The 24,209-nt window shown below is 38.5% G+C and overlaps 1 protein-coding gene across 4 annotated transcripts in view; it reads right to left on the bottom strand.

Moving 5' to 3' along the window:
- LOC132156289 (tetraspanin-9-like) overlaps window positions 1–24,209 on the bottom strand; it is a 205,548-nt gene that overhangs the window by 162,594 nt on the left and 18,745 nt on the right. The window contains exon 1 of one of the 4 annotated variants that reach the window (XM_059565226.1): window positions 16,209–16,351. The exons of the other annotated variants lie outside the window; for them this stretch is intronic. Coding sequence (XP_059421209.1) covers window positions 16,209–16,211 — 3 coding nt within the window. The 5' untranslated portion in view covers window positions 16,212–16,351. Of the gene's footprint in view, window positions 1–16,208; window positions 16,352–24,209 lie in introns of those variants that run through there. 4 annotated transcript variants of the gene reach the window in all.

Below are 24,209 nucleotides of genomic sequence, written 5' to 3'. Positions count from 1 at the left end.
ATCACCTGCGAGAATGTAAGAGACAGATAGCAGCTACACCAGACGTGGAAAACTGGGACGATTGGTTGCAATCATTACACATACACACAGTCAAAGTGATTCACAACAACAGCCTTTGACATACCCTCACATCCCCTGCTGAGCATAAAGATTAGACGAGAAATGTACTGTCAAGTAGAGTGGCCACCCAGTGAGTCTCTAAAGGAATATAGGTCTGTTGTCTGGGAGTGAGCCGGCTATAAACAGCACAAACCTTCGGCCTGGGCATCAGACAGAGAAAGTGCATACCTGTCAAGACACTTATGGATGGAGATGCTAAAAGTACGGAGGAGAAGAGCTGTGTTAGCAGAGAGAGAATAAAGGTCATCAGAGGTCAACGACTTCACAAACTTCCACATACTAATCAGATGGACACTTGTAAACAGTCAAACCACTCATAAGGCTGCACAATTAATCAAATTAATCATTTTATATCAAATTAATCCAATTCTTAAATTCTTGCGTCTTAAATTCTTACATTTTTATTCTATGGTGAAAGTAATTTTTATTTAGTATTATTATTGATAATGACATTTATTTTTTTCTTAAATGTTGATTTTACAGTAAAATATTTCAAGAGTTAATATTTCTTATTTTGTTTAATATTTTTATATAGCAATCATTATTATTATTATTATTATTATTAATGAATATTATAATACTTTACTACAAAATAAATATGTAAGACTATTATCATCTACTATCATCATCATCATATAATCATATTAATATATTAAATAAAAACATTGTTTAGCCCTAAACAAGCACAGAAAACCTGGATTTGTTTTTCTTTTTTTACTTAAATCGTGCAGCTATAACCACATGTATGAAATTGCACAAAACAGAAATTGTTTTTTTTTTCTTTTTTTGCGCTACAGTGTGTTCTGGTAGTTATCAGTCACATTGCAGATGCTTTTATTCAAAGTGACTTACAGTGCATTGCAGGGATAGGTCACCTCTAAGGGGCCTGGGTTTAAGTGATTCTTTGCTCAAAGGCTTCGCATCTTCGCACAATCATGATAGAGGACGAAGGTAGCTCTATAGTTCACAGATCTCTCTTCCCAAAGATTATAGGATATAGGATTCAGGATATCAGCCTAGAATTTTAACCTTAGAAACCACAGCTTTAAAAGCCAAGACAAGCAGAGTCTTAATTACTGCCTTTCATTGCATTATAATAGAGTGCAATGAAAGTGGGGTTTCTCAGAGCACTGCTATTTAATTAGTTAAAGCTTTTATTTTTTAACTACATACTGCAGAACAGCTGTGACTGCCAAAAGAGCTTCCCAGAACAAAAATAATCAAAATTAGGATTGTTTACTGCAAGCCTGGTCAGAAATATATTATATAAGATAGCGAAACACCAAACAAGTTCAATAATATAAATGATCCAAATTTAAAAAAATTTTTTTACAAGGTAAGAAAAAGAGGGCAGCAGATTTCTCTCAAGAATTTGACTGTATTTTGCCTCATCCATTTTTTTTCTATCCCGACAAGTGCTCAAGTCCCTGCTGTACAGAATCTCCCCCATAACAGGATATCACCACATCCATGCTTTACTGGAGGAATGCTGTTATTTGGATGGTGAGCTGTATTGGATTTCCACCAGACATATGCACTGCTAATACTTGCAGTTTCATTTGCGGCAGTTTGGGTTGCTGAAGTGATACTCCGCTATTCATCCGCGGTAATGCATGTTGCATTAGCACTGTCTCTCATCTGACTATGCCATGTCATACAGCCTATAACACACTCTCACATGTTTATTTAAGGGCAAGTTTCAATGTTCACGACCAACATCATTTTTACTCATTAGGGATGTTAATTTCGGTTATTTTTCCTAACAAACGCTTGTTAATCGATTATTAACTGTTATGTGGCAAGATTATTTTAAATTAGAATTTAATTAAATTAGAAAGGATCAGTGTCCGTGACCCATTAAAAATATTAACCCAGGGATTCATTTTACAAAAGCAGCAAACAACAGAACATGAGGATTCACATGGTCATCATATCATGTCATCCACCTGCAGCACTTCAGCTAGGTTATATATATATATATATATATATATATATATATATGTATGTATATATATATATATATATATATATATATATATATATATATATATGGCCGGTTTTTGGTCTTTTTTTGGCCGATTTTTTAGGAAGTGTGCCCGCGTGCACAGAATACAATGTAATCATTTGCTATCATGTCATTTGTGTGTCATTTCGAAATCTGTGCGCAGGACATGGGCAGCCGTTAAGCACTGGAAGTGCAGAGCTAACATTACACGTCTGAGGCACAGATAGCAGGAAGCAAACAGCCTACTGCACAAAATAAGAGCTCCTTTCCCTGCGCTCACTGAAGCTGCGCGAGCGTACTGTACCTGTCCGTGCCCTGCACAAGGGGAAACAGTGAAGGGATGTTCAGCTCAATTTCTCACGTGTTGGATGAGAAACGAAAAAGACTAAACTGTGACAAAACAGAAATGCTTTTTTTTTCTTTTGTTGTAAAGTAAAACGTGCATACACGTTTGAAAAGCCAGAAGTAAACGTCAGTTCTGTATAGGATAATTATGTTTATTTTACCTTAAAATTACATAGACGTAATTTGATTTAAAAATCACCTGCTGTAGCACCATGAAAAAAAGGTGTTTCATTCATCCAATTAAAAAAATTTAATACTTTTATTTAGTCTCACTGGTAAAGACCTTTTTTATTTAAAACCAAATGTAAAAACTAAAACAAATACTGAATGCTGATTAAGAAACATGTTATTGAATGTGTGTTGATTGTGTTGTTTAGATTGTAGAACTATGCAGTTATTGCTTTTAATTTCACATGGTTACAGTTAATGTTTTCATTTAAGGCCAGTTCTCTGTAGTTTCAACCCAATTCAAAAACAGAAGCTAAATGCTGATGTCTGTACCATCTGTTTGTATTGAATGTAGGCTACTTACTGTGCAGTTACTGCCATTAATTTCAGATGGTTACAGTTATTGTTTTCAATAGCCAAAAACCAGTTTGAAGAAAAAAAAAATGGAAATCGGTATCAGAATCGGCCAGTTTGTTGTAAAAAAAATTGGTATAGGAATCGGCCATGAAAAATCATGATCGGTGCATCCCTAGTAAAATCAGTGCCATTAAGTGTTATCACGTACTCCCATAATGCTATACAAAACATATTGGATATTGGAACATGAGTGAAGTACATAACAAATAATAATTTGGCATTCAAATACATCATGACTACAGAAACATTTTAATTTGTGTCGAATGAAAGATCCAATGCTGGTTTCAGTTTATTCTTATTTAAATTTTCTTCAAGGAACCTCAGTGTCTATAACTTTTAATATTTTTGAGCATTATCAACTCTGGTTGATAAAATGTACAGCCCAAAGGGTCTTCTTTCCAAAGACACCAAAATGATGTGTGTAACACACTGAAGTAAGAAACTGTTGCAATTTTAAGTTAGGTAGGACACTTTCAGCTGTGAGTCCCATAATGGGGGTTGCTGGCTAACAGGTTAAACACCTGTTACTGTTGTGGAATAAACATTTATAACTCAAGAAACCAGCAATAAAAATTTTTCAAAAAATAAACCCGTAAATGCACTTATTGTTAGGCTCTTTACCAAACAGATACAGAAATGTGGCTCATGGTCAAATTGAAAGTGCGTTACAACTGCCAATAGGGGGCGAATACAACAGCTGTAGGTCGCTTATAAGAGTTATAAATTCGCTTTTACTGCAAAACACTGCCATAAATTATTTTTACTTTTCCAAAAAAAGAAAAAAAAACTTTTATAAAGGAGACTTTTATAAAGAAGCTAAAAGCAACTTTCAGTAAAGTCTAAGACTGATTCTTAAGTGTTGACTGAGGTGAACTAAGGACTACAATGATATCACCACAAAATGGCTGACCTCGACCTCTGAATCAGCCAATAGTGAGCCTGCTCATGTACAGTCATAGCAGCACAACACCAATCATTTAATGTAACTACAATAAAATCATTTAATTAAGACACTGAAATATTTTTATATTTCAATTTTAAAAAAAATTCAACGCTTTGCATTGTGCAAAATTATCACAAATTATTACTGATGCTTCGTTTTCTATTGGCATGTCTCCTCGTTTACAGTTGGAGCAATGATGTGAACAGGAGTTCAATCAGTGGCTCCAACAACTCCAGGAAAGCCCACAATCCTCATAAAAGTGGCTTGTTTTTACATTATGGTTTAGCGGTCAGTTGGAAAGTTAATTAACTGCCATATAGTAGTGGCCAAAAGTAAGGTCTGGCCTAGGAAATTGGACATCTTTACCCTTAATTTAAAAAAATAAATAAATGTGCAAGATTTTGTAATAGCTGTTTATTTCTGATAATAATGCAATGAAACATGACAAATTGTGCAGTCATAATTTTTTAGCATGCTGTCATACAAAGAAATTATAAATAAATGCAAAAACAAGAGTAGCAATGAAATATTAATGACTTATATTGTTGTCAGTGTGCCAATGTTTCCAATTTAGGGACTTTCCCATCCCTTTAGAGACTTTTTTCAAAAGCCTAGCAACAAAATAAATTTCTTGGGCAAACCTTATGTACATTTTGAGACTCTCCCATGACGTCATAAAGGTGAGTTCACTGATCTACATAAACATAAATATAGATCAGTGAACTCACCTTTATGAGGCCTTCTAGCAACATTAAGTGACCAGTTTTAGCTACTTTCAATTAAAATTAGTTGGCAACAGCAATCAGTTTTTCCCCCCTTTGTATTTTAATGGTTTAAGTGAAATGTGGGGTCATTTAATAAATAAATAAATCCACACATCACTTGTCCATTGTTGTGTTTGGTGGAGTTAGTGCCACAATATGTAAGATCCTGCTTACTGTGTCATCACCAGTGCATTGCTGCATTTTTCCAATTTTCCATCCAAAAAAAATAAATAATAATAATTACTACATTTCTGCAGTTAGAGCATTGACTTGTTGAGTGGTAGAGGTTATTCAATTTCTTACTTTGTCAAGATCAAGAAAGATTTTTTTTTTTTTTACTGACAATCAAGTTTATATAGTTTTCAAGACCATATAAATCATAAAACTCCAATATGTCATATTTTTATTGGAAAGTGTTGGTCTCCTCTTTGATGTCATCTTGTTACTCCGAACTAGGTTAGGAGAACTCTTCAGCTCTCTTAAATAATTTAGGAGCTGAGACCTAGTCTAACACTTAGGAACCTTTATGAATCACTCTTATTCTTAAGTCTAGGATTAAGAGTAAAATTTTGTCATTCTTAGAAGTTTGAGACACTTAGGAGGACTAAAATTTTACTCTGAGTGGCTTTATACATATGGCCCCAGATCTCTTCCCTGACTACCTTACTAACCCATTAAAAACAGGAGAAAAGCAAATGTTAGTTAAAACAAAAATGGCACCCAGGACTGTAGCCAGGGTTTTAATATTACGGAGGTCCCATTAAATTGAAAGCAATGTATTAAGTTCTCAAATGTGTGGACTTATAATGAATCATCTGCTTAATATATGATGAAAACGGCTTAGTTAATATAATTTCTTGCCCCCTCACACTGACAGTTACGAATCACATTACATTAATCACCTCAAATCAAAATGTCAAAATTAAACCAGTTTATTAGTTTGTATTCCTAACTATTTTTGTCAGTTGTTTAAGATTTCTATCATAAAACAGCTGTCAGATATGAAATGTTTGGCTATTTGCATCTTATCCCACACTTTTTTTTATTTTTATCCTGCACTTTTTAGCCAAACTGAAGCATTGTGTTGAAATTTGCACTATGCAGCTTCTTTGAACATAAAGCCCACCTACATTGATTTGATTGGTTATCTAAAAAAATGTATTTCATTGACGAGCGGAGACGGCTGAGGCAGCTCAAATATGGAGGCTTAAGTTTAATCTTGGTGCTGTGCAATATATTTGCAACACGAAGGAAGAATTAATACTATATTAGGCAATTATTTCACAAAGTACACCACAGAAAAACACAGACATCCAGACCTCGGTGACCTCATAGCTGGCTAAGGGCATGGTGGTGTAACGAGTTAGAAGTACAATTCAAGTTTAATGTATTGTTGTTGTCTTTTCCACTAAAATCCTTATTTTATTACTGATTTATTTCTGTTTTTCTTTGAGCAATATATGTTGTTTTTGCTATTCACATTAGAGACTTTTATTTTGACATGTTTTTCTGTTGCTGCATTGGTGCCATTTTGAGTGTGCGCGCGCCTCTCTCTTTAGTTCGCATTGCACATGCTGGGGAGAGGTAAGCGTTTTGCAGAGCTCTTCGATTTGTGAGCAAATTAAGTTTGTAAAGTGTGTAAATCGATTTGTTAATCCTTTGTAAACAGTACGGAGACTGTCTAGTATGTTCTGTTGTATGTTATATGTGTGTGTGGATCAATAATTTGGAGATATATCGTGTGAGTTTTGTGATCTGTATTAGCTAGGTTTTGAGTCATTAATCAGCTAAACTAGTGTTGTATCATTCAGGTGATGCAATAGTGAGATGCTCACACGACGTTTTATCAACTTTATTGCTGTAATCCACAGGTATTTCACTTTTACTGTGTTTTATTTTCTATATTGTGTTAATGTTATGTGTAGTTAGCATAATTGTTGCTTTTAGTTCGCATTGCACATGCTGGGGAGAGGTGATGCAATAGTGAGATGCTCACACGACGTTTTATCAACTTTATTGCTGTAATCCACAGATCCACAGTTGGTGAAAGCCCATGTTGGGTGTGACTGTGAATAAACATCGTCATTGTGGTGAACCGCAGTAACAGTGTCCTGGTCCTTACTAAACACAACGCAGAGAAAAAGAGTATCGTGACAGCGGTCAGCAGCAGACCGGTTACATTGGTGCCGTGACCCGGATCAGAAGATTTGCTTCAGGATCAACGTCAGTTGGGTCACCGAGGGACGCTGCATTGAGGTTCAGTTTTGTTGATAAAAGAACAGTGAGAATACAAATGGACATTTGAGATTTCTAATATTGATTTAATGCATTCTCTCATTTAAGTGATTTATTTTTCTCACATTTTCTGACATTTTTCATTTGTTTATTTTATTTGAAATTTGATTTTCAAGTGAAGACATGGCGTTTAGTTTAAAAGATGATGAAATTGACGCTTATGAGACAATGACTGGTTTAGGTCTTGGGAGGGGAAAGTTTTTTAGTGAAACTCCAATTGTGAGAGAGAGTAAGGTGAACAGAACCCCCCGTGTATTAAGCTCCACACGTGTGACTGATCATGATACTGTGCCCTTAGCTGTTCCAGACATAGCAGATCCAAATTGGCAAGGTTTGATAGCACACATAGCTCAACAAGTGGGGCAGACCATGTTAGCATCTCAAAAAGAGGCTAGTTACGGTGAAGGAGAGAATAAGAGTGCACAAACACCAGGGTTAGGTACCAGTAAGACATTCTCAGACATACCTTCACTTAACTTGACTGGAGTGAGGTTAGTAATGCAAAGTGAAGCAAAAGAGCCCCCAGTCTACCGTGGTGATGCATCAGACAAGTTTGGTGTGCGTGAGTGGGAGGAGCTGATGGACACATATCTGAGAAAGAGAGGAATACCATTAGCAGAGCAGCATCAAGAGATTTTAAGCAGATTGATGGGTAAAGCTAAAGATGTCGTCAAAGTCACTCTTCGCTGTAATTCAGCTTTAAACCCAGTTGAGAACCCGAAGGTTATCATTGACATCCTGAAACAACATTTTAGCGATGCTAATTATTCATGTATGCCTTTGGCTGATTTCTATGGAACTGTTCCATTAGTAGGAGAGGATCCTGTCGAGTACTGGGTGCGGTTGAACAAAGCAGTGGATCTTGCGGAGGAAGCTTTAAAGAGACTTGGGCGGCGAATGGAAGATCCATGTCAAGAAGCTGCAATGATGTTCATGAAGTACTGCCCAGATTCCACTCTTGCTGCAGTTTTCCGTTTCAAAGCTCCAGAAAAATGGACTGCACAGGAAATCCAAGAACAGCTTGACAGGTACCACACAGAGTTAAAAGAGCATATGTCAGCCAAGCCTAAGCGTCACCCTGCTACAAGGCATGTCACCGCTCACATTCAGACGTTCAATGAGGATGAAGTGGATGTTGGCTCTCCAACAGAGTCGGGTGAGTGCAGCAAAGTTAGTAATGCACACACTATACAGGATGACAACAATTGTATGAGAACTCTGATTAATCTCCTTGACCGTGCGCTGTCTCAAAATGTTCAAATGCCATCTCGCCAGCCCCAAAGCAAGCTCTGTAGAGTATGCCAATCTCACGATCACTCTACTGTAACACATTGTCGACGAGAACGTCTGTGTTTTGCATGCTTCCAGCCTGGGCACAGTAAAAGTGACTGTACAAGTGACAGGTCCGGACCCGGCCCATCACCATTCCGGGGTCCATCAGGTTTAAACTAGATGGCTCACGTTCGGAAGGGGGATGCGTGAGCATTAGTGAAGAACCCCTAGAGAGTGTTGATCTTCACCAGTTTTATGAGAATGCACGTGCACAGGCTCCCACTGGGACCAAGGTGATCGCACAAAATGTCCAGGTAGTTGAGGCATTCGACGATTTGTTCTACGCACCAGTCAGTGTTAATAATGTGTTTTCGATTAAGGGGATGCTTGATACAGGCTCCATGGCCTGCACTTTTAGTGACAAAGTGGAAAAAAGGATGTTAAGTGAGAATGTATTGCCTTCACCCACACCACTTCAGGAGGAAGTCATCTTAGTAGGATGTGGTGGCAAGGTTACAAGACCAAAATGCATGTACGAGGTCCAGTTGAAAGTTTATGGAGAGAGCTGCCTAGTGCCCATTCTCGTTGTACCTGGCCAGCGGGATGATCTGATCATTGGCACAAATGTCATAAAATTCCTTGCGCATCGGATGAAAGGTAGCAATGATTTTTGGAGACTTGTTTCTAATCATAGAGTGGAACCAATGGCAGGATGTGAGCAGTTCCTGGATGTAATGGCCAACACGTGTCGGTGGAAGGGTTCTGAGCTACCAGATAAGGTGGGAACAATCAAGCTACAGCAGTGTGTCACTCTTTTAGCAAGGCAGGAACATCTTGTCTGGGGAAAGCTGCCAAAAAATGTCCCGATGTCACCCGGGAGCACAGTAGTAGTGGAACCTACAAATTCAAGGTCTGTGTCACGAGACATTATGGTCGGGCGGGTCGTCACGCCATTATGGGGTGATCGCTGGGTTCCCGTAAAAGTCACTAACTTCTCTGATAAGCCAGTCACCCTTAAGAGGAATCGCAAATTAGCAGACGTGTTCCCATGTGTTGCCATGGAAGATTTTGAACTTTTCCAAGGGCTGAGTCGAGCTGAAGTGTCTGCGGAGGAGATTCAGCATTCTCCTAAGTTGTCAGCTGATTTCAAACAGAGATTGGAAACGGTTGGTCTTGTTGATCTCGACATTCATTCTGTTTCTGTCAGCCATGTGACAAAGGAGAAATTAGTACAGTTACTGGAGAGATACAACGACGTGTTTTCTAAGCATGCATTGGACTGTGGAGAAGTAAAGGGTTTTGTTCATCGCATTCGGCTAATGGATGAGCGTCCATTCAGACTCCCTTATCGTAGAGTGCCGCCTGCACACTACCAAAAGTTGCGGCAGGTTTTGTCCCAGATGGAAGAACAAGGGATAATTAGGAAGTCTGTAAGTGAGTATGCTTCTCCGTTAGTCCTAGTGTGGAAGAAGGATGGCAGTCTGAGGCTATGCACAGACTTCAGATGGCTAAATGCAAGAACGATAAAGGATGCACACCCACTTCCACACCAGTCTGATTGCTTAGCTGCTCTGGGCGGAAACACACTCTTCAGCACCATGGACCTGACGTCAGGGTTTTATAACATTCCCATGGCTGAAGAGGACAAGAAATACACTGCGTTCACGACCCCTGTAGGGTTGCATGAATACAATAGGATGCCGCAAGGGCTATGCAACAGTCCTGCCTCCTTTATGCGGATGATGGTAAACATCTTCGGAGATTTGAACTTCAGCAGCTTGTTATGTTATCTCGACGACCTGTTGGTGTTCGCTCCGAATGAGCAGGAAGCTTTAGAAAGACTGGAGATCGTGTTCAGTCGTCTGAGGCAGTACAATCTTAAGCTGAGCCCTAAGAAATGCCACCTACTGAGAACCTCTGTAAAATTCCTTGGTCACATCATAGACAGGGATGGAGTTTCAGTAGATCCTGCCAAAGTCGATGTTATTTCGAAGCTGTCTAAGGCAGATCTTATGGAAGATGACAAATGTACTCCATCAGTGCAGAGGATCAAATCAGTTCTTGGGATGATCTTATATTACCAACATTTCATTCCCGGATGTTCTACTTTGGCAAGGCCGCTTTTTGCCCTTACGGCTGGGCAGAGGAGGAAAAGAGGGATCAAGGGAGACATTAAAGCGGGAACTTACAGGAAGCTCAAGCCCACGGATTGGACTTCAGAATGTGATAGCGCATTATTTTGCCTCAAGGAGAGTCTGCTTCAAAGTGTGGTTTTAGCGCACCCTGACTTTACTCTGCCTCTGATCCTGGCGATTGATGCCTCACTGGACGGACTGGGAGCTGTATTATCCCAAGTGCCTGCGGGTGAAGAGCGAGCTCGTCCAATCGCGTTTGCAAGCAAGACTCTGAGCAAATCACAGAGGAACTATCCAGTTCATAAGCTCGAGTTTCTGGCACTCAAATGGAGCGTGTGCGAGAAGTTTAGCCATTGGTTGAAAGGTCAAACATTCACGGTATGGACAGACAACAATCCGCTCACGTACGTCATGTCCAAGGCAAAACTCGCTGCATGTGAGCAACGTTGGGTGTCCAAACTGGCATCTTACACCTTTGAACTGAAGCATATAGCAGGGAAGAAAAACGTGGTGGCGGATGCTCTGAGTAGAGACCCTTTTGTCAAGACCGTGAGCAGCAGGCTAATGAAGGAACGATATCATGATTTACTTGTGGAGGCTGAAGCGGTTGATGGAGATGGAGTTCGAGATGCGTTTCGTCAAGGAGCTCAGAACTTACAGATCTGTCTCCAGTCCCGTCTTGTCTTACCTTCTGACAGTGCCACTATCAAAGCCTGTTTAAGTTTACATGATCAGTGGGAAGAGACTTCTCAAGCAAGAGCCGTGCAGCTAATTCAGTCTTACCAAGATTTAATACCAGCTGGTATTGACACCCTTCCTACGATTGCTGCGGATGAAATTCGCGAAATGCAAGGGGCTGATTCAGTCATTTCAAGAGCGGTGTTCTTTGTGAACTTGAAGCGTCAACCATCGAGGCGAGAGAAGGCCAACATGAGTTCCAAAACCCTATCTCTTTTCAGGCAGTGGGACAAATTAAAGCTCAAGGATGGAATACTGTACAGAGTCACACAAGATCCACACAGTAAACAGAAGCGGTATCAGCTGGTCTTACCTTCTAGCCTCAAGGGGCAGGCTTTAAAGGGTGTACATGATCTTGCGGGTCATCAGGGGCAAGCAAGAACCATTCATCTAGCCCGCCAACGTTTCTTCTGGCCGGGAATGGGAAACGATGTGTGTGAATACATCAAGTGCTGTCAAAGATGCATCCTAGCCAAGGCTCCCGAACCATCTGCAAGGGCCCCTCTTGAAAGTATTAAGACCTCTATGCCCATGGAGCTGGTATGCCTGGACTTCTGGTCTGCGGAGGATGGGAAGAAACGTTCCGTGGATGTGCTCGTTGTGACAGACCATTTCACGAAGTTGGCACATGCCTTCCCTTGTGCGAATCAGTGTGCGAAACAAGTTGCAAGGAAGCTGTGGGATCGTGTATTCTGTGTGTACGGATTCCCGAGTCGCATCCACACCGACCAGGGAGCCAACTTCGAGAGTACCCTTCTAAAGGAGTTGTTGAAGCTATCAGGAGTCGCAAAGTCTCACACCACTGCATACCACCCCATGGGAAACGGAGGTGTAGAGAGGTTTAATCGGACCTTGGGAAGTATGCTCCGAACCCTGCCTCTAAAAGAAAAGCACAAATGGCCAGAGCAAATACAAACGCTAACTTTTGCTTACAACGCTACGGTCCATGAGACAACTGGGTTTGCTCCATTTCAACTCATGTTTGGTCGTGTACCAAGGCTGCCGGTGGATGTTATGTTCAGACAGGTGCTACATGACCCTGTGGTTGTTGATCATGGTACTTACCTGAAGTCGTTGATGTCATACCTCCATGAGGCGGCTGAGATTGCGCAGCGACATTCTGAAAAAGAGCAGAGAAAACAGGCAAAAGGTTACAACAAGAAAGTCAGAGGGATGTGTCTGAACATTGGGGATCGTGTGCTGGTGGCGAATAAAGGAGAAAGAGGAAAGAGGAAACTAGCGGATAAGTGGGACCCTGTGGTGTACACTGTAGTAGACAGGAATCTGCAGAAGCACATTTACAAGCTAGAGGATGAGAAAGGGAAAGTGAAGATTGTGCACAGGAACCTGGTTTTAGACATTAGTTTCCTACCTGTTGAAACACCTGATGAGGAGGAAAGTCTTCCGCCCTCTGTGGAAGATTCAGAGTGTGAGTCACGTAGCGTCAGAAATGAGTCTTGTGCGGATGACTTTGAACCAACAGATCTGGAAGAGAGAACCAGGAGATGGGTGAACGTAGACTTTGAAAGTTCTGTAATTTCAGATTTTGATGATGAGGAAGCTGTGGAAACAGACCATTGCAGTCTGAAGGAAATGGAGTCCAGTGATCAGTTGCACATTGAAGAGAATAAGAGCAGAGATTTCTCTCAGAGTGGAGCTGAATCCAGTCCATCATCTCTTGATGTTAACATTGACTGTGACACAGATACACATACACAACCACAAGTTCTGACTGACACTCAGACTGACACTGACATCCAAGTTCCAGTTACTGACGTTCAGGGTGTTAGGACAAGGGCAGGTAGAGTTGTTAAGAAAGTGAACAGATTAATCGAGTCGATGGCTCAGAAACCCTTTTACCTCCAAGGTGTAGGAAGTAATCTGAAAAAGAGAACTGGGTCATTCCTTTCTTTGTTTTAAAGAGTATTTTGTTGTGTTTTATTTTTGTATGATGTGAAGATACATTTTGATTCCAAATATGAAACATTAGGGTCAGGTCATTTTATGGTGTACAAGGCACCGTATTGTTCCAAGATAATCTTAGGTTTGATCACCCTGGGGTTTTTCTTGACCTATTTGTGGGTAACTGACAAGTTGAACTAATGAATGTTTCATTTGCAGGCCTGTACCAGTTGTTATTTGATTTGGATCCAGTACGGATTTTAGTGAAATCTGGAAGGGGTGAATGTAACGAGTTAGAAGTACAATTCAAGTTTAATGTATTGTTGTTGTCTTTTCCACTAAAATCCTTATTTTATTACTGATTTATTTCTGTTTTTCTTTGAGCAATATATGTTGTTTTTGCTATTCACATTAGAGACTTTTATTTTGACATGTTTTTCTGTTGCTGCATTGGTGCCATTTTGAGTGTGCGCGCGCCTCTCTCTTTAGTTCGCATTGCACATGCTGGGGAGAGGTAAGCGTTTTGCAGAGCTCTTCGATTTGTGAGCAAATTAAGTTTGTAAAGTGTGTAAATCGATTTGTTAACCCTTTGTAAACAGTACGGAGACTGTCTAGTATGTTCTGTTGTATGTTATATGTGTGTGTGGATCAATAATTTGGAGATATATCGTGTGAGTTTTGTGATCTGTATTAGCTAGGTTTTGAGTCATTAATCAGCTAAACTAGTGTTGTATCATTCAGGTGATGCAATAGTGAGATGCTCACACGACGTTTTATCAACTTTATTGCTGTAATCCACAGGTATTTCACTTTTACTGTGTTTTATTTTCTATATTGTGTTAATGTTATGTGTAGTTAGCATAATTGTTGCTTTTAGTTCGCATTGCACATGCTGGGGAGAGGTGATGCAATAGTGAGATGCTCACACGACGTTTTATCAACTTTATTGCTGTAATCCACAGATCCACAGTTGGTGAAAGCCCATGTTGGGTGTGACTGTGAATAAACATCATCATTGTGGTGAACCGCAGTAACAGTGTCCTGGTCCTTACTAAACACAACGCAGAGAAAAAGAGTATCGTGACAGCGGTCAGCAGCAGACCGGTTACAGTGGCACCCACTTCCCTTCTGTGTATGTAGGCAACAATGGGGCAATTACACACAGTCATACAACGGGCTTTCTGAGGCTTAGAGCACACAACATTCAACAACTCTGGGAAAATACACAGGCTATACATTCTCTGGAGAACAGCCAGCTTCCTCTGTTCAAATGCAAGCTCCTCTACACAACTCTGATGCGGGACAGGTGGCATCAGTTAGACTCCTGAGAGAGGACAGGGAGTAACAGAGGAAAACAGGCAAAAACTACATTTCCCAGCAGGCTGTTGGGCATCAGGGAAACAATCACACACACACAAATACACAAAATTAACAGCAAATGACATGCATCCTGGGACGTAACAGCATGTTTAGTGCCCCCCTCCTCATTAAGATTCCCAAGAAATTGGTCAAAAAAAGCCGTACAATGACCACGGGCCAACCTTAATGAATCCTGACAGACCTTCTGAATAGCAGAACATACTGCTGCATATTTATGAGATGAAGGACACTTCTAGATGTTTCCATGCTCCTGAGGACTTTACAGCTTTAAACAAGAGGAGATCATAATCAGGTAGTGTGTCATTGGGCATAGGAAACCAAGGAAGGTGATAAACGCACCCAGTACTTATATAGGAATTCTGAAATCGGTTTTAAATGGCATGCTCAGTTTGCAAAAACGAACTCCAGTCATGTTGAGAAGAATTTTCACATGGGTATTAATCAGGCCCCAGCCAACATGCGTGACAGATTTCTGTAGCAACAAGATTCCAACTTTACGGGTGTCTTTCATCATTTCAAAGACTGGCATTACATGCAATGAGATCTCAGTTATGCAGTTACCTTCATGGTGGGAAGCAAATGATGAAGCAAATTCGCCTGCTCCCTGTGAACATGCTGAGACCCAGTGCTCTGAGAAATGCATTAGGACATAAGAAAACTGACCTTACCGAACTGAGCCACACAAACAGGGAGATTCTTGTAATTTAAAAAGAGAGAAGAGGAGAGGAGTGGAAAGGAAAGGAGTGGAAAGGAGTGGAAAGGAAAGGAGTGGAAAGGAGTGGAAAGGAAAGGAAAGGAAAGGAAAGGACTACTGTTCAAAAGTTTGGATTATTTTAAATCAATCAATTAACGCTTTTTCAGCATGGGACACATTCAATTGATCAAGTGACATTTGTTACAAAAGGTTTCTATTTCATGGCTCCAACAAAAATATTAAGCAGCACAATTTTGATTGCACAGCAAATTAGCATATTAAAATGATTTCTGAAGGATCATGTGGCACTGAAGACTGGAGTAATCATGTTGAAAATTCTGTTTTTTTTTATTACAGGAATAAATATATATTTTTAAATATATTTAAACAGAAAATAGCTATTTTAAATTGTAATAATATTTCAGGGTATTGCTGTTTTTACTGTATTTTTAATTAAATAAATGCGGCCTTGGTGAGAGAGTTATTTTAAAAACATTAACAATCTTAATGACCCCAAAAGTTTGAATTGAATTGTTTTTTTGTTTTTGATTTTAAAGTATATACTACAATTTAAAAGTTACAGATGAGATTTTCATTCTGTTAATTTCTTCCTGACATACAATAAAATACGACTTCCCATCATACGATCAAAAAATGACCCATCAGAAAGTTAATTTGGAACTGGAAGAGCGTTTGACAACCAAAAAGAACACAGATGCTGTTTACCAAGTGCAACTTAATGGGCTAATAAATACATTTTAAAGCATTTTGAATTACTGAGGATGTCAACAGTTTTTGATGAACTGATCCATGTGTGCTGTAACTCCCCAACAAACATACTTACAAAGCCCAAGCCACAAAAATAAAAAATCCTGCCTTGCATCAGCAGATTTTTGACTATAAACCTTTGCTGTGAAAAATATGACCCCTCCCTTGAGTCACCTTGATGTACGACCATAACGACCCAACACATTTAATGAGCCCATAAAAGGAACGGTGATCTGGCCAGCGTTGATAATAATAGACTTACCATGGCATCATCAACATAGTTATGACCTGCAGCTCGCCAATCAATCCTTCCAGGCTGTATGCAGTCAGTCACAAGCCTTGACCTGATGGCTGAGGTAATGCAGCCTGGAGACGCTGGGGGGACTTAATTCAGGACCAGTTTAGGAGCAGCGGGATTCAATTAACCAATGCAAAGTCATAAAAAAGCAGATCTGAATCCTGATTTGCCAAAGTGATGTGTGCACCAACCTAAAAAGCAAAGTTGACCACACTGATTCAATGCATTTATCAATAATGAGGGAAATCAGGCTCAAAATCATACAGATGTTTCGTAACATGATACAGTACATCCTGCCTTAAAGTATTTAAAGATGGGCGATTAATACTGTAAGAGTGGCTGGTGATTTCCTCTCTCACTCTTCGAGAAGGATAGTCAGGGGCAATGAGGGCCTCTCACCCTGCCTGCTGTGGCTATATTTACTCTGTTAAAGCATCCCGGCGCATCACATTGGGATTCTGTTACTCTTACTCAGATGCACACACACACTACTGGCTATGGGAGTCACAAGCTGCATTCGCACACATTCAATCTAGCTATCACATGGAGACCAGATGCTGAGACCACGTCCAAAGTCCAGGGAAAGGTCTATATTTAAAGGAATAGTTCACAAATTAGAATAAAATTTACTCACCTTCAGGTAGGGCTGGACGATTAATTGAAAAATAATCAAAACCGAAATTCATAACCTCTAACCGACGTAATTTTCCCATGTCGGTTATTTAGTTTTTTTAATCCTGTTAACACTTCCCCCCTTAAAAGCATACTAGCGCGTGTGTAGCCACATGACCCTGCTCTCCAGTCAGTGGCATAAAAGCAAAACACGGAGGTGAACGCCGGTTCAACACATACTGATGGCACGTGAGCGGTGAGCCTTGCGTCTTCACTAAATTTTGTCAGTTGTATTTGTTTTATGGTTTGGACATTCAAGCGATTAGACGATCGGATGTGTATTCTTATATCGAGCTACCATGTTCGAGCAGCTGCATTGTGGCACGAACACTCATATAAACAGTAGCTATGAAGATCGCGCGCACAGAGGAACACAGAAACTAGTTGTCAGCGCTGTCCTGTGTTTTATCACTAAAGTAGCTTAGAATCTCAAAACTTATTATAGCATGTTTGTGTTCAGCGCACATGAAGCACAAGCGCGTGAATAGAGATCAGCGGTCGCGCTGCGGGTTCCCGGTTTGTGTCTGTTCTCGGACTGTTCTGTGTATTTTAACTGTAGAAAAGGTTGTTCCGAGTCGAAACTACGATACAAAAAACTACATCAGTATATCATCATAAACGCAGCCGTTTTTGTCTTATGTGAACATAAACAGATGAGAAAGAAAACACACATGTGCAGTATTTTTGCTTAAAGAGACAACAGCCTAATAAACGCGCTGCCTGTCATTAATGTTAATCAAAGAACAAAAGAAAACCATTCACTGATCTTGACTGAATATATTTAATAACTTTACTTGATTAATCTTTATTTTATTTATAAAAAGAAAACTCTGCAGTGTTTTTAAAGTTTTAATTACAGTTTCTGTACCTGAAATTTAGTTTAGTTGTATTTATTTATGATATTGCTAATTGATTTGTTTGTTCCTTTCTTATTACTGACCTTATCTTATTACTTGTCTTTAACACTTTAATATTTGAAATTTATATTAATATAGTTGTTTTTGCTATGGTATTTTTTTTTAATCACAGGCAAAATTCCTCTTGCAGTGTTTTGTAGGCTGCTTATTTTTGCTCATGTTATTCAGCTGCAACAGAATGCTATGTGAAAATGTTTGACATCTAAATGTTTGACTTAATTTTTTTATATTGGATTTTTTATCTTATTGGAATCGAAACTAGGAATCGATAAAAATCGGAATCGATAAAATTCAAACGATACCCAACCCTAGTAAGAAATGTTACGAACATAGATAAAATAACTGCTGATAGTCAATCATATTTACAGTAAAAACCTTGTCAGTGAACTATGAGGGCAAAAAAAAAAAAAAAACAGAAACAAAATAATCGTTCATTAATCGTAATCGAGGTAAAATGTTCAATTTATCGAGGTTTTGATTTTAGGCCATAATCGTCCAGTCCTACCTTCAGGCCATCCACTATGTAGATGAGTTTGTTTTTTCATCAACAGACTTGAAAAAATGTTGCATTGCATCAGTTGTTTACTGATGGATCCAGTGAATGGGTAAGATATTAACTCTTACTTCCGGCTAAATACTAGTCCCCAATCTATAAAATTGCTTTCTCCAGTGTAAAAAACAAAACAAAACCAAGTCATCTCATCTAACCCAGGAGAGAAATAAGCACAGATCAAGTGTTAGTCAGATGGACAACAGAGGATGGACTTTTTCACTGAAGGAAACATTATTATGGAAAATTTTGGCCAAAAAGTTGAAACGTCTTGAAAATGCTTTTTGCTTCACAAGACATTAATTGATCGCATGGATTCATTTTCATTACTAGTAGATTATTGTGATGTTTTTATCAGCTGTTTGAAGTCTCATTCTGACGGCACCCATTCACTGCAGAGGATCTATTGGTAAGTGATGTAATAGTACATTTCTCCAAATCTGATCCAGTGAAGAAACAAATTCATCTATATCTCGGGTGGCCTGAGAATTGAGAATTTTCAACAAATTTTTATTTTCTGGGTAAACTGTTCCTTCGAGCTATTTACAGGGGTCATTAATTGAGAAATAAAAATTTCCTTGATCTTTTGACATAGAAGGGGTCACAGTACTATAAAAACATCCTGTAAGTTTCAGATCTCAAAACTTTCTTGTTAGTCTAAAAACAGCTGATGTCAGTCTACTAAAACAACAGGTTGTGGAATGTGCCATTTTATGACATAATAGTGTGGCTAAACCCCGCCTCCACAGATGATTAACGCCTGCTTCTACATCACTGCCTGTTTAGCCCAGCCCACTGATTTGCACATGAAGTGTAAACAATGAGAGGCAAATGCAGGTCTACGCAGAAACCAAACAATAAAGATGCTCCAAAGACAACAAGTTGCGGAAAAACATGCAACTTTGTATTGCCTTCCTTCTAATCCCAACATTAGGATGAGTGATCAATGGATGAACTTTATTTTGAATGAAGTTCCAGACCGTGTCAGTAAGAACTTGGCTTGTTCACTTCATTTTACCATGGATTCTTTTACAAACAAGGCACAATTCGACACAGGATTTTCAGAAAGATTGAAAGTAAAAGACGATACTGTGCCGAATATATTGGATCCAACAGTAATGTCGAACCACACAAGTGAATGTAACTGATTTTATTATGTGTTGACTATCGCTTTGTCTGTTATTACAGATCGTATTTATTTATTTTTAGCCTAAATCACAGCAGCATCCATCTATGAAGGATTTAGGCTGTCAAACATACACAATTGTTAACCAATCATAGCAGTGGGCGTTTACTTCAGAGTTTACAATCTGCCACGCCTATCCAAACAGAGTGCTCTGGTGAGGAGGTCAAAATAGGACAGAAAATAGCTTATTGCTTCTGAATTATTATGTTTTTCTATGTTAAATCTTGATAACATTATAAGAGTACCACAGAGAACAGTACAAAATAATCAAAAAGGCAGTTCATGACCCATTTAATGAATGGATCTGCCTGTCCCAGGACTTATTTGGTCTAATTTGACGGTTTACACTGTCTTTTTCGTCCTGTTCTGAGTATAATGAAGAAGGACCTTGCAAACTGCAAACAGCTTGTTAAACAGATGTTAGATGGGAGAACAAATAGGTGCAAATGTCTTAGCCTATTTATTAGTAACTTGCTGTTGTACATTATGAGCATGCTAGTGCAGATTATAGTGAAACACATTTATTTGAAACCAAACTGTATGTTGCCCTCTAGTGGATGGAATCAAAATCGCTCGAGCATGTAATAAGTCTATCTACAGTGTAATCGGACAATCACATTGATTTTGAGTCAGGGATGCCCATCCTGTACCCATATGATATGATATGAATAAATGGCCCATGGGATTTCCTTGCCTGTGAACAAATATCAAATGTGCTGCTTCTGAAGTTTCCAATTACCTTGACTGCTTCCTCCAGCGCCACAGCAGAGCTGCCGACAGATTTCAATTTGAGCGGTATTGATTTTTGCACAAGCTGCAGAGGTTCTGCTAGATGATATCTTTACTAGAAACATCACACATACCTAAAGGTGTGATTTAATGTAAATTAAAGCATTTCCAGTTACAATGGCTTGTTGGATTCTAACCTCACAATAAAGCCGTAGAGACAATAGAAAACTAAAAAAATAAAGTAACTTAAAACCATCGTTTTCCCTGCCTGAGACCACTTTCCATATAAGTTTTAGAATTTTTTTAACCGACTGGGTTATCCCTAGATATGCCTTGATAGCATACATAATTTGAGATTATCAATGTTTATAGCATTCTTTATGAGCCAAAGTATATTTAAATATAACATTTCTGCTCATATGCATTATATATATATATATATATATATATATATATATATATATACACACACACACAGGCACTAAATGCACTGTTACTGTTTGAACTCAAAGTAATGCTTTTACCTAATTAAAACTTTCTTCTTTGGTTCTATAACTGAAGTACCCACTCAAAGTTGAATGCTGCTTTGTGGGATTGTTAATAAGATTCCGGAAAGATACTGCCAGCTTGTCATCACTAGATGGCACTCACTACAAGTAAACTACGAACACTGTAACATCTGTTTAGAAAAGGCTGCTATATCTCACATAAGAACAAGTCTACATAACTGCAGTCAGTTGAGAAAAAGTTGAGTTTAAATACAACCAAACTTCTGCCACATGTATTGTGTTCCTAGACACAGAATGAGGCATTTACTAGAGGTCTTAGTATCTGTAAATGCACTTTATTCATCTTTGGCCTTCAGATCTGAGGTGTTCATCATCCTATACACCTATACTTCATCAATCCTATATTGTATCATCTCTAGTAAATAAAGCCCTGAGAGTCTCACTCATCCCTAACAGTTGAGCACACCCACAGGCAAATATAAATAAGGTCAAAGACAATCCAGCCTGAGTCAACACTCACCCCCTGATCCCGTTCCTGCTCTTGAAGATACATCCATGCAGAGGGTCAAAGAAAGGCCAGGAAAAACAGTGCTTGAATACTTATTAGCCAGTTGCACTTCCACACCCTGGCTAAATCAAGCCTGGTCATCCGACACATGCTCTGGGGGGTTTCATGTCAACACGCTGACTCCCTCACTGGAGATAGTACATGTGGTGACAAATGTACAGAGCTCAGAAACACAGCTCACATAACTTACAAATTAAGCAACATGCATGAAAGATGTGCACTTAGCAAAATGATTAGAACAATGAGTTTAATTGATGTTTCCAAGAGCACTTGCTGTGACACACGCCATATATCTCATTATCAAATCTTTCTGACTCACCCTCATAGAGGCAAACCATCCAAATTTAGAACCTAGATTAGGAGAAATGGGCCCTGAAGCTCCAGACATGGAAAACAGGATTGATATACTGTAACGTGGATTCAGTTTTGTAACTGCTACAGATGAGAGACTTTGAGTGAAAATTTGAACATTAGTCATGTTTTTACTCTCTGAATGCTTTTCTTGCTTTTTTCTCCAAAAAAAAATAGCAAGTGCTGATATCTGTTTAAAACATTATTGGATACAAGTGGGGAAAAAGGACTATAACTCATAAACGGTGAGAGAATCTACCCACTTTAAGATATCACAGAAATGGAAACTATTACATAACCCCAAATTATAGAAGTTTTCGAGAATTACTGGGAACGATATAATGGTAATGCAAATCAATGCAGGGTATGATTTGTAATGCACCTTTGAATATGCTTAATGTGTACATAAATTGATCTCTGGCAACATTAGTAAAAAGTGTATACATTACAATTCTTTTTTTTTCTCAATTGTTTTTGTTGCTGTTGTTTTCCCTTTTGAAAGTAATTACTAATTTTATTCAGCATGGATGTATTAAATTGATCAAAAGTGACAGTTTTTTTTTTTTTGACAAAGAATACTTTAAATAAATGGTGTTTGAATTTTCTTTTCATTAAAGAATCCTGAAAAAACTGTTTTAGTGTTTTATAATGTTAGAGCATATGCGACTGTTAACCACAAAACCAACCTTAAGTGTCAATATCTTTCAACAGAGATTTATACATCATCTGAAAGTTGAATAAATAAGCTTTCCATTGATGTATAGTTTATTAGGATCGTACGATATTTGGCAAAGAAACAACTAATTGAATATGAGGGTGCAAAAAAATCTAAATACTGAGAAAATCACCTTTAAAGTTGTCCAAATGAATTCTTAGCAATGCATACTAATCAAAAATTTAGTTTTGATATATTTAAAAAAGGAAATTTACAAAATCTTTTCAAGGAATATGATTTTTACTTAATATCCTAATGATTTTTGGAATAAAAGAAAATTCGATAATTTTGACACATACAATGTTTTTTTTGGCTATTGCTAAAAATATACCCCAGTGACTTAGGACTCGTTTTGTGGTCCAGGGTCACATATGAGTTTAACAGATTTATTAGATAATCTAGGTATAATCTACGGTGGACAGACAAACCATTACTGCAGGCTCCATGTTCACCACAAAGCACACTGCCTCTGTGTTCACACACAAGAGAGACTGGCAACCCTGATCGTGTAGAAACCTTTCCTGCTAAAAAACATGAGATCAACTTTGACCCTCACTGAAAATTGCAATAAAAACATAAGAGCAGACTGGAGAGGTTTGCTGAAAGGGGACCTTCATAAAGAGAATATATAAAACAGTCAAAAAGTCCAATTTCTGAATAATCTTTGGGGGCTGGGCATACAGGCCAACCAGTGAAAGCAAATACATCAGGTCAAAGAAAAAAAGAAAACAAGAGGGCTTTATGGTTAATAATATGGACTGCCAACAGAAACGTTGCAGGATCTATTACTGCCATCGCAATCAACACTGTGTCCTTGGCCATCTTCTCTAGGGGGAAGCTAACTGCAATCAGGATACTAAATTGCTTTGGATGAAAAGTATCTGCTACATGGCAAGGAATCATTAAACAAAACACACACAGCCATTAAGACTGAGACAAACCTTGCCTGGTGTCAGTGCAATACAGATCGCCATATCCTTCCCAAACAAAGCTGATACATCCACTTTAACTCTTCATTATTTAATAAAAGCATCATAATTCATGTCCAAAAAAATAATCAACTTTTTTATGAAATGTATTCCTTAATTCTCCAGAAGTTTGTCCAAAATCAGCACAGCAGGCTGTGTTATTTGCTAATAAAAGGCACTAGAGTGTGACTGACCTAGTTTGTAGTTGATTATCATCATGAAGCACCTGCATGAATCTAATAAAATAATCTAAAATGAGATGCTCATTTGTCTCTATTTACCATTATTATAAAAGCATTGCTTCCAGGGGTTGAGAATTTGAGTGCTGCTTATGTAAGCAAATCTATATATAAGGTACAGAGTTAAAATAAACTTCTTACACTCATTCTAACATTGAGAACAAAAGTAGCTCTCTTTGTCATCACACCGCGATTGGGCTTAATTATATCATCAAGTTTATGATGGTGTCACTGACGTATAAATGTGGATGTTTGTGTGTCGATGCATTCATCAAGCTCTTTTATTGAAAATATTTCAAGTAAATGTTGATTCCTCATAATACGACTCCATACTTTGAGGATCCAGTCTGTTTGGGCAGCAAAACTGGATACAGCAGAAAGGGAAATTTTGCAAAATGTAAACCATTTGAACTGCATTCAAGATCCCCAAAAAGCCTCTCATTGTTTGTTTGTTTCTTGCCTTTCACTTTTTAATTCAACAAATCCATCCAAATGAAAGATGACCTTTACCCTTCATTTGAAGCATCTTAAGAAAAAAAACAATCATATTAAGTCAGAGCA

Source organism: Carassius carassius, chromosome 13 (assembly GCF_963082965.1).
Source record: "Carassius carassius chromosome 13, fCarCar2.1, whole genome shotgun sequence".
Classification (NCBI taxonomy): Eukaryota; Metazoa; Chordata; class Actinopteri; order Cypriniformes; family Cyprinidae; genus Carassius; species Carassius carassius.
The sequence above is the reverse complement of the archived record's forward strand: the minus strand, read 5'-3'. Positions and strand labels throughout refer to the sequence as shown.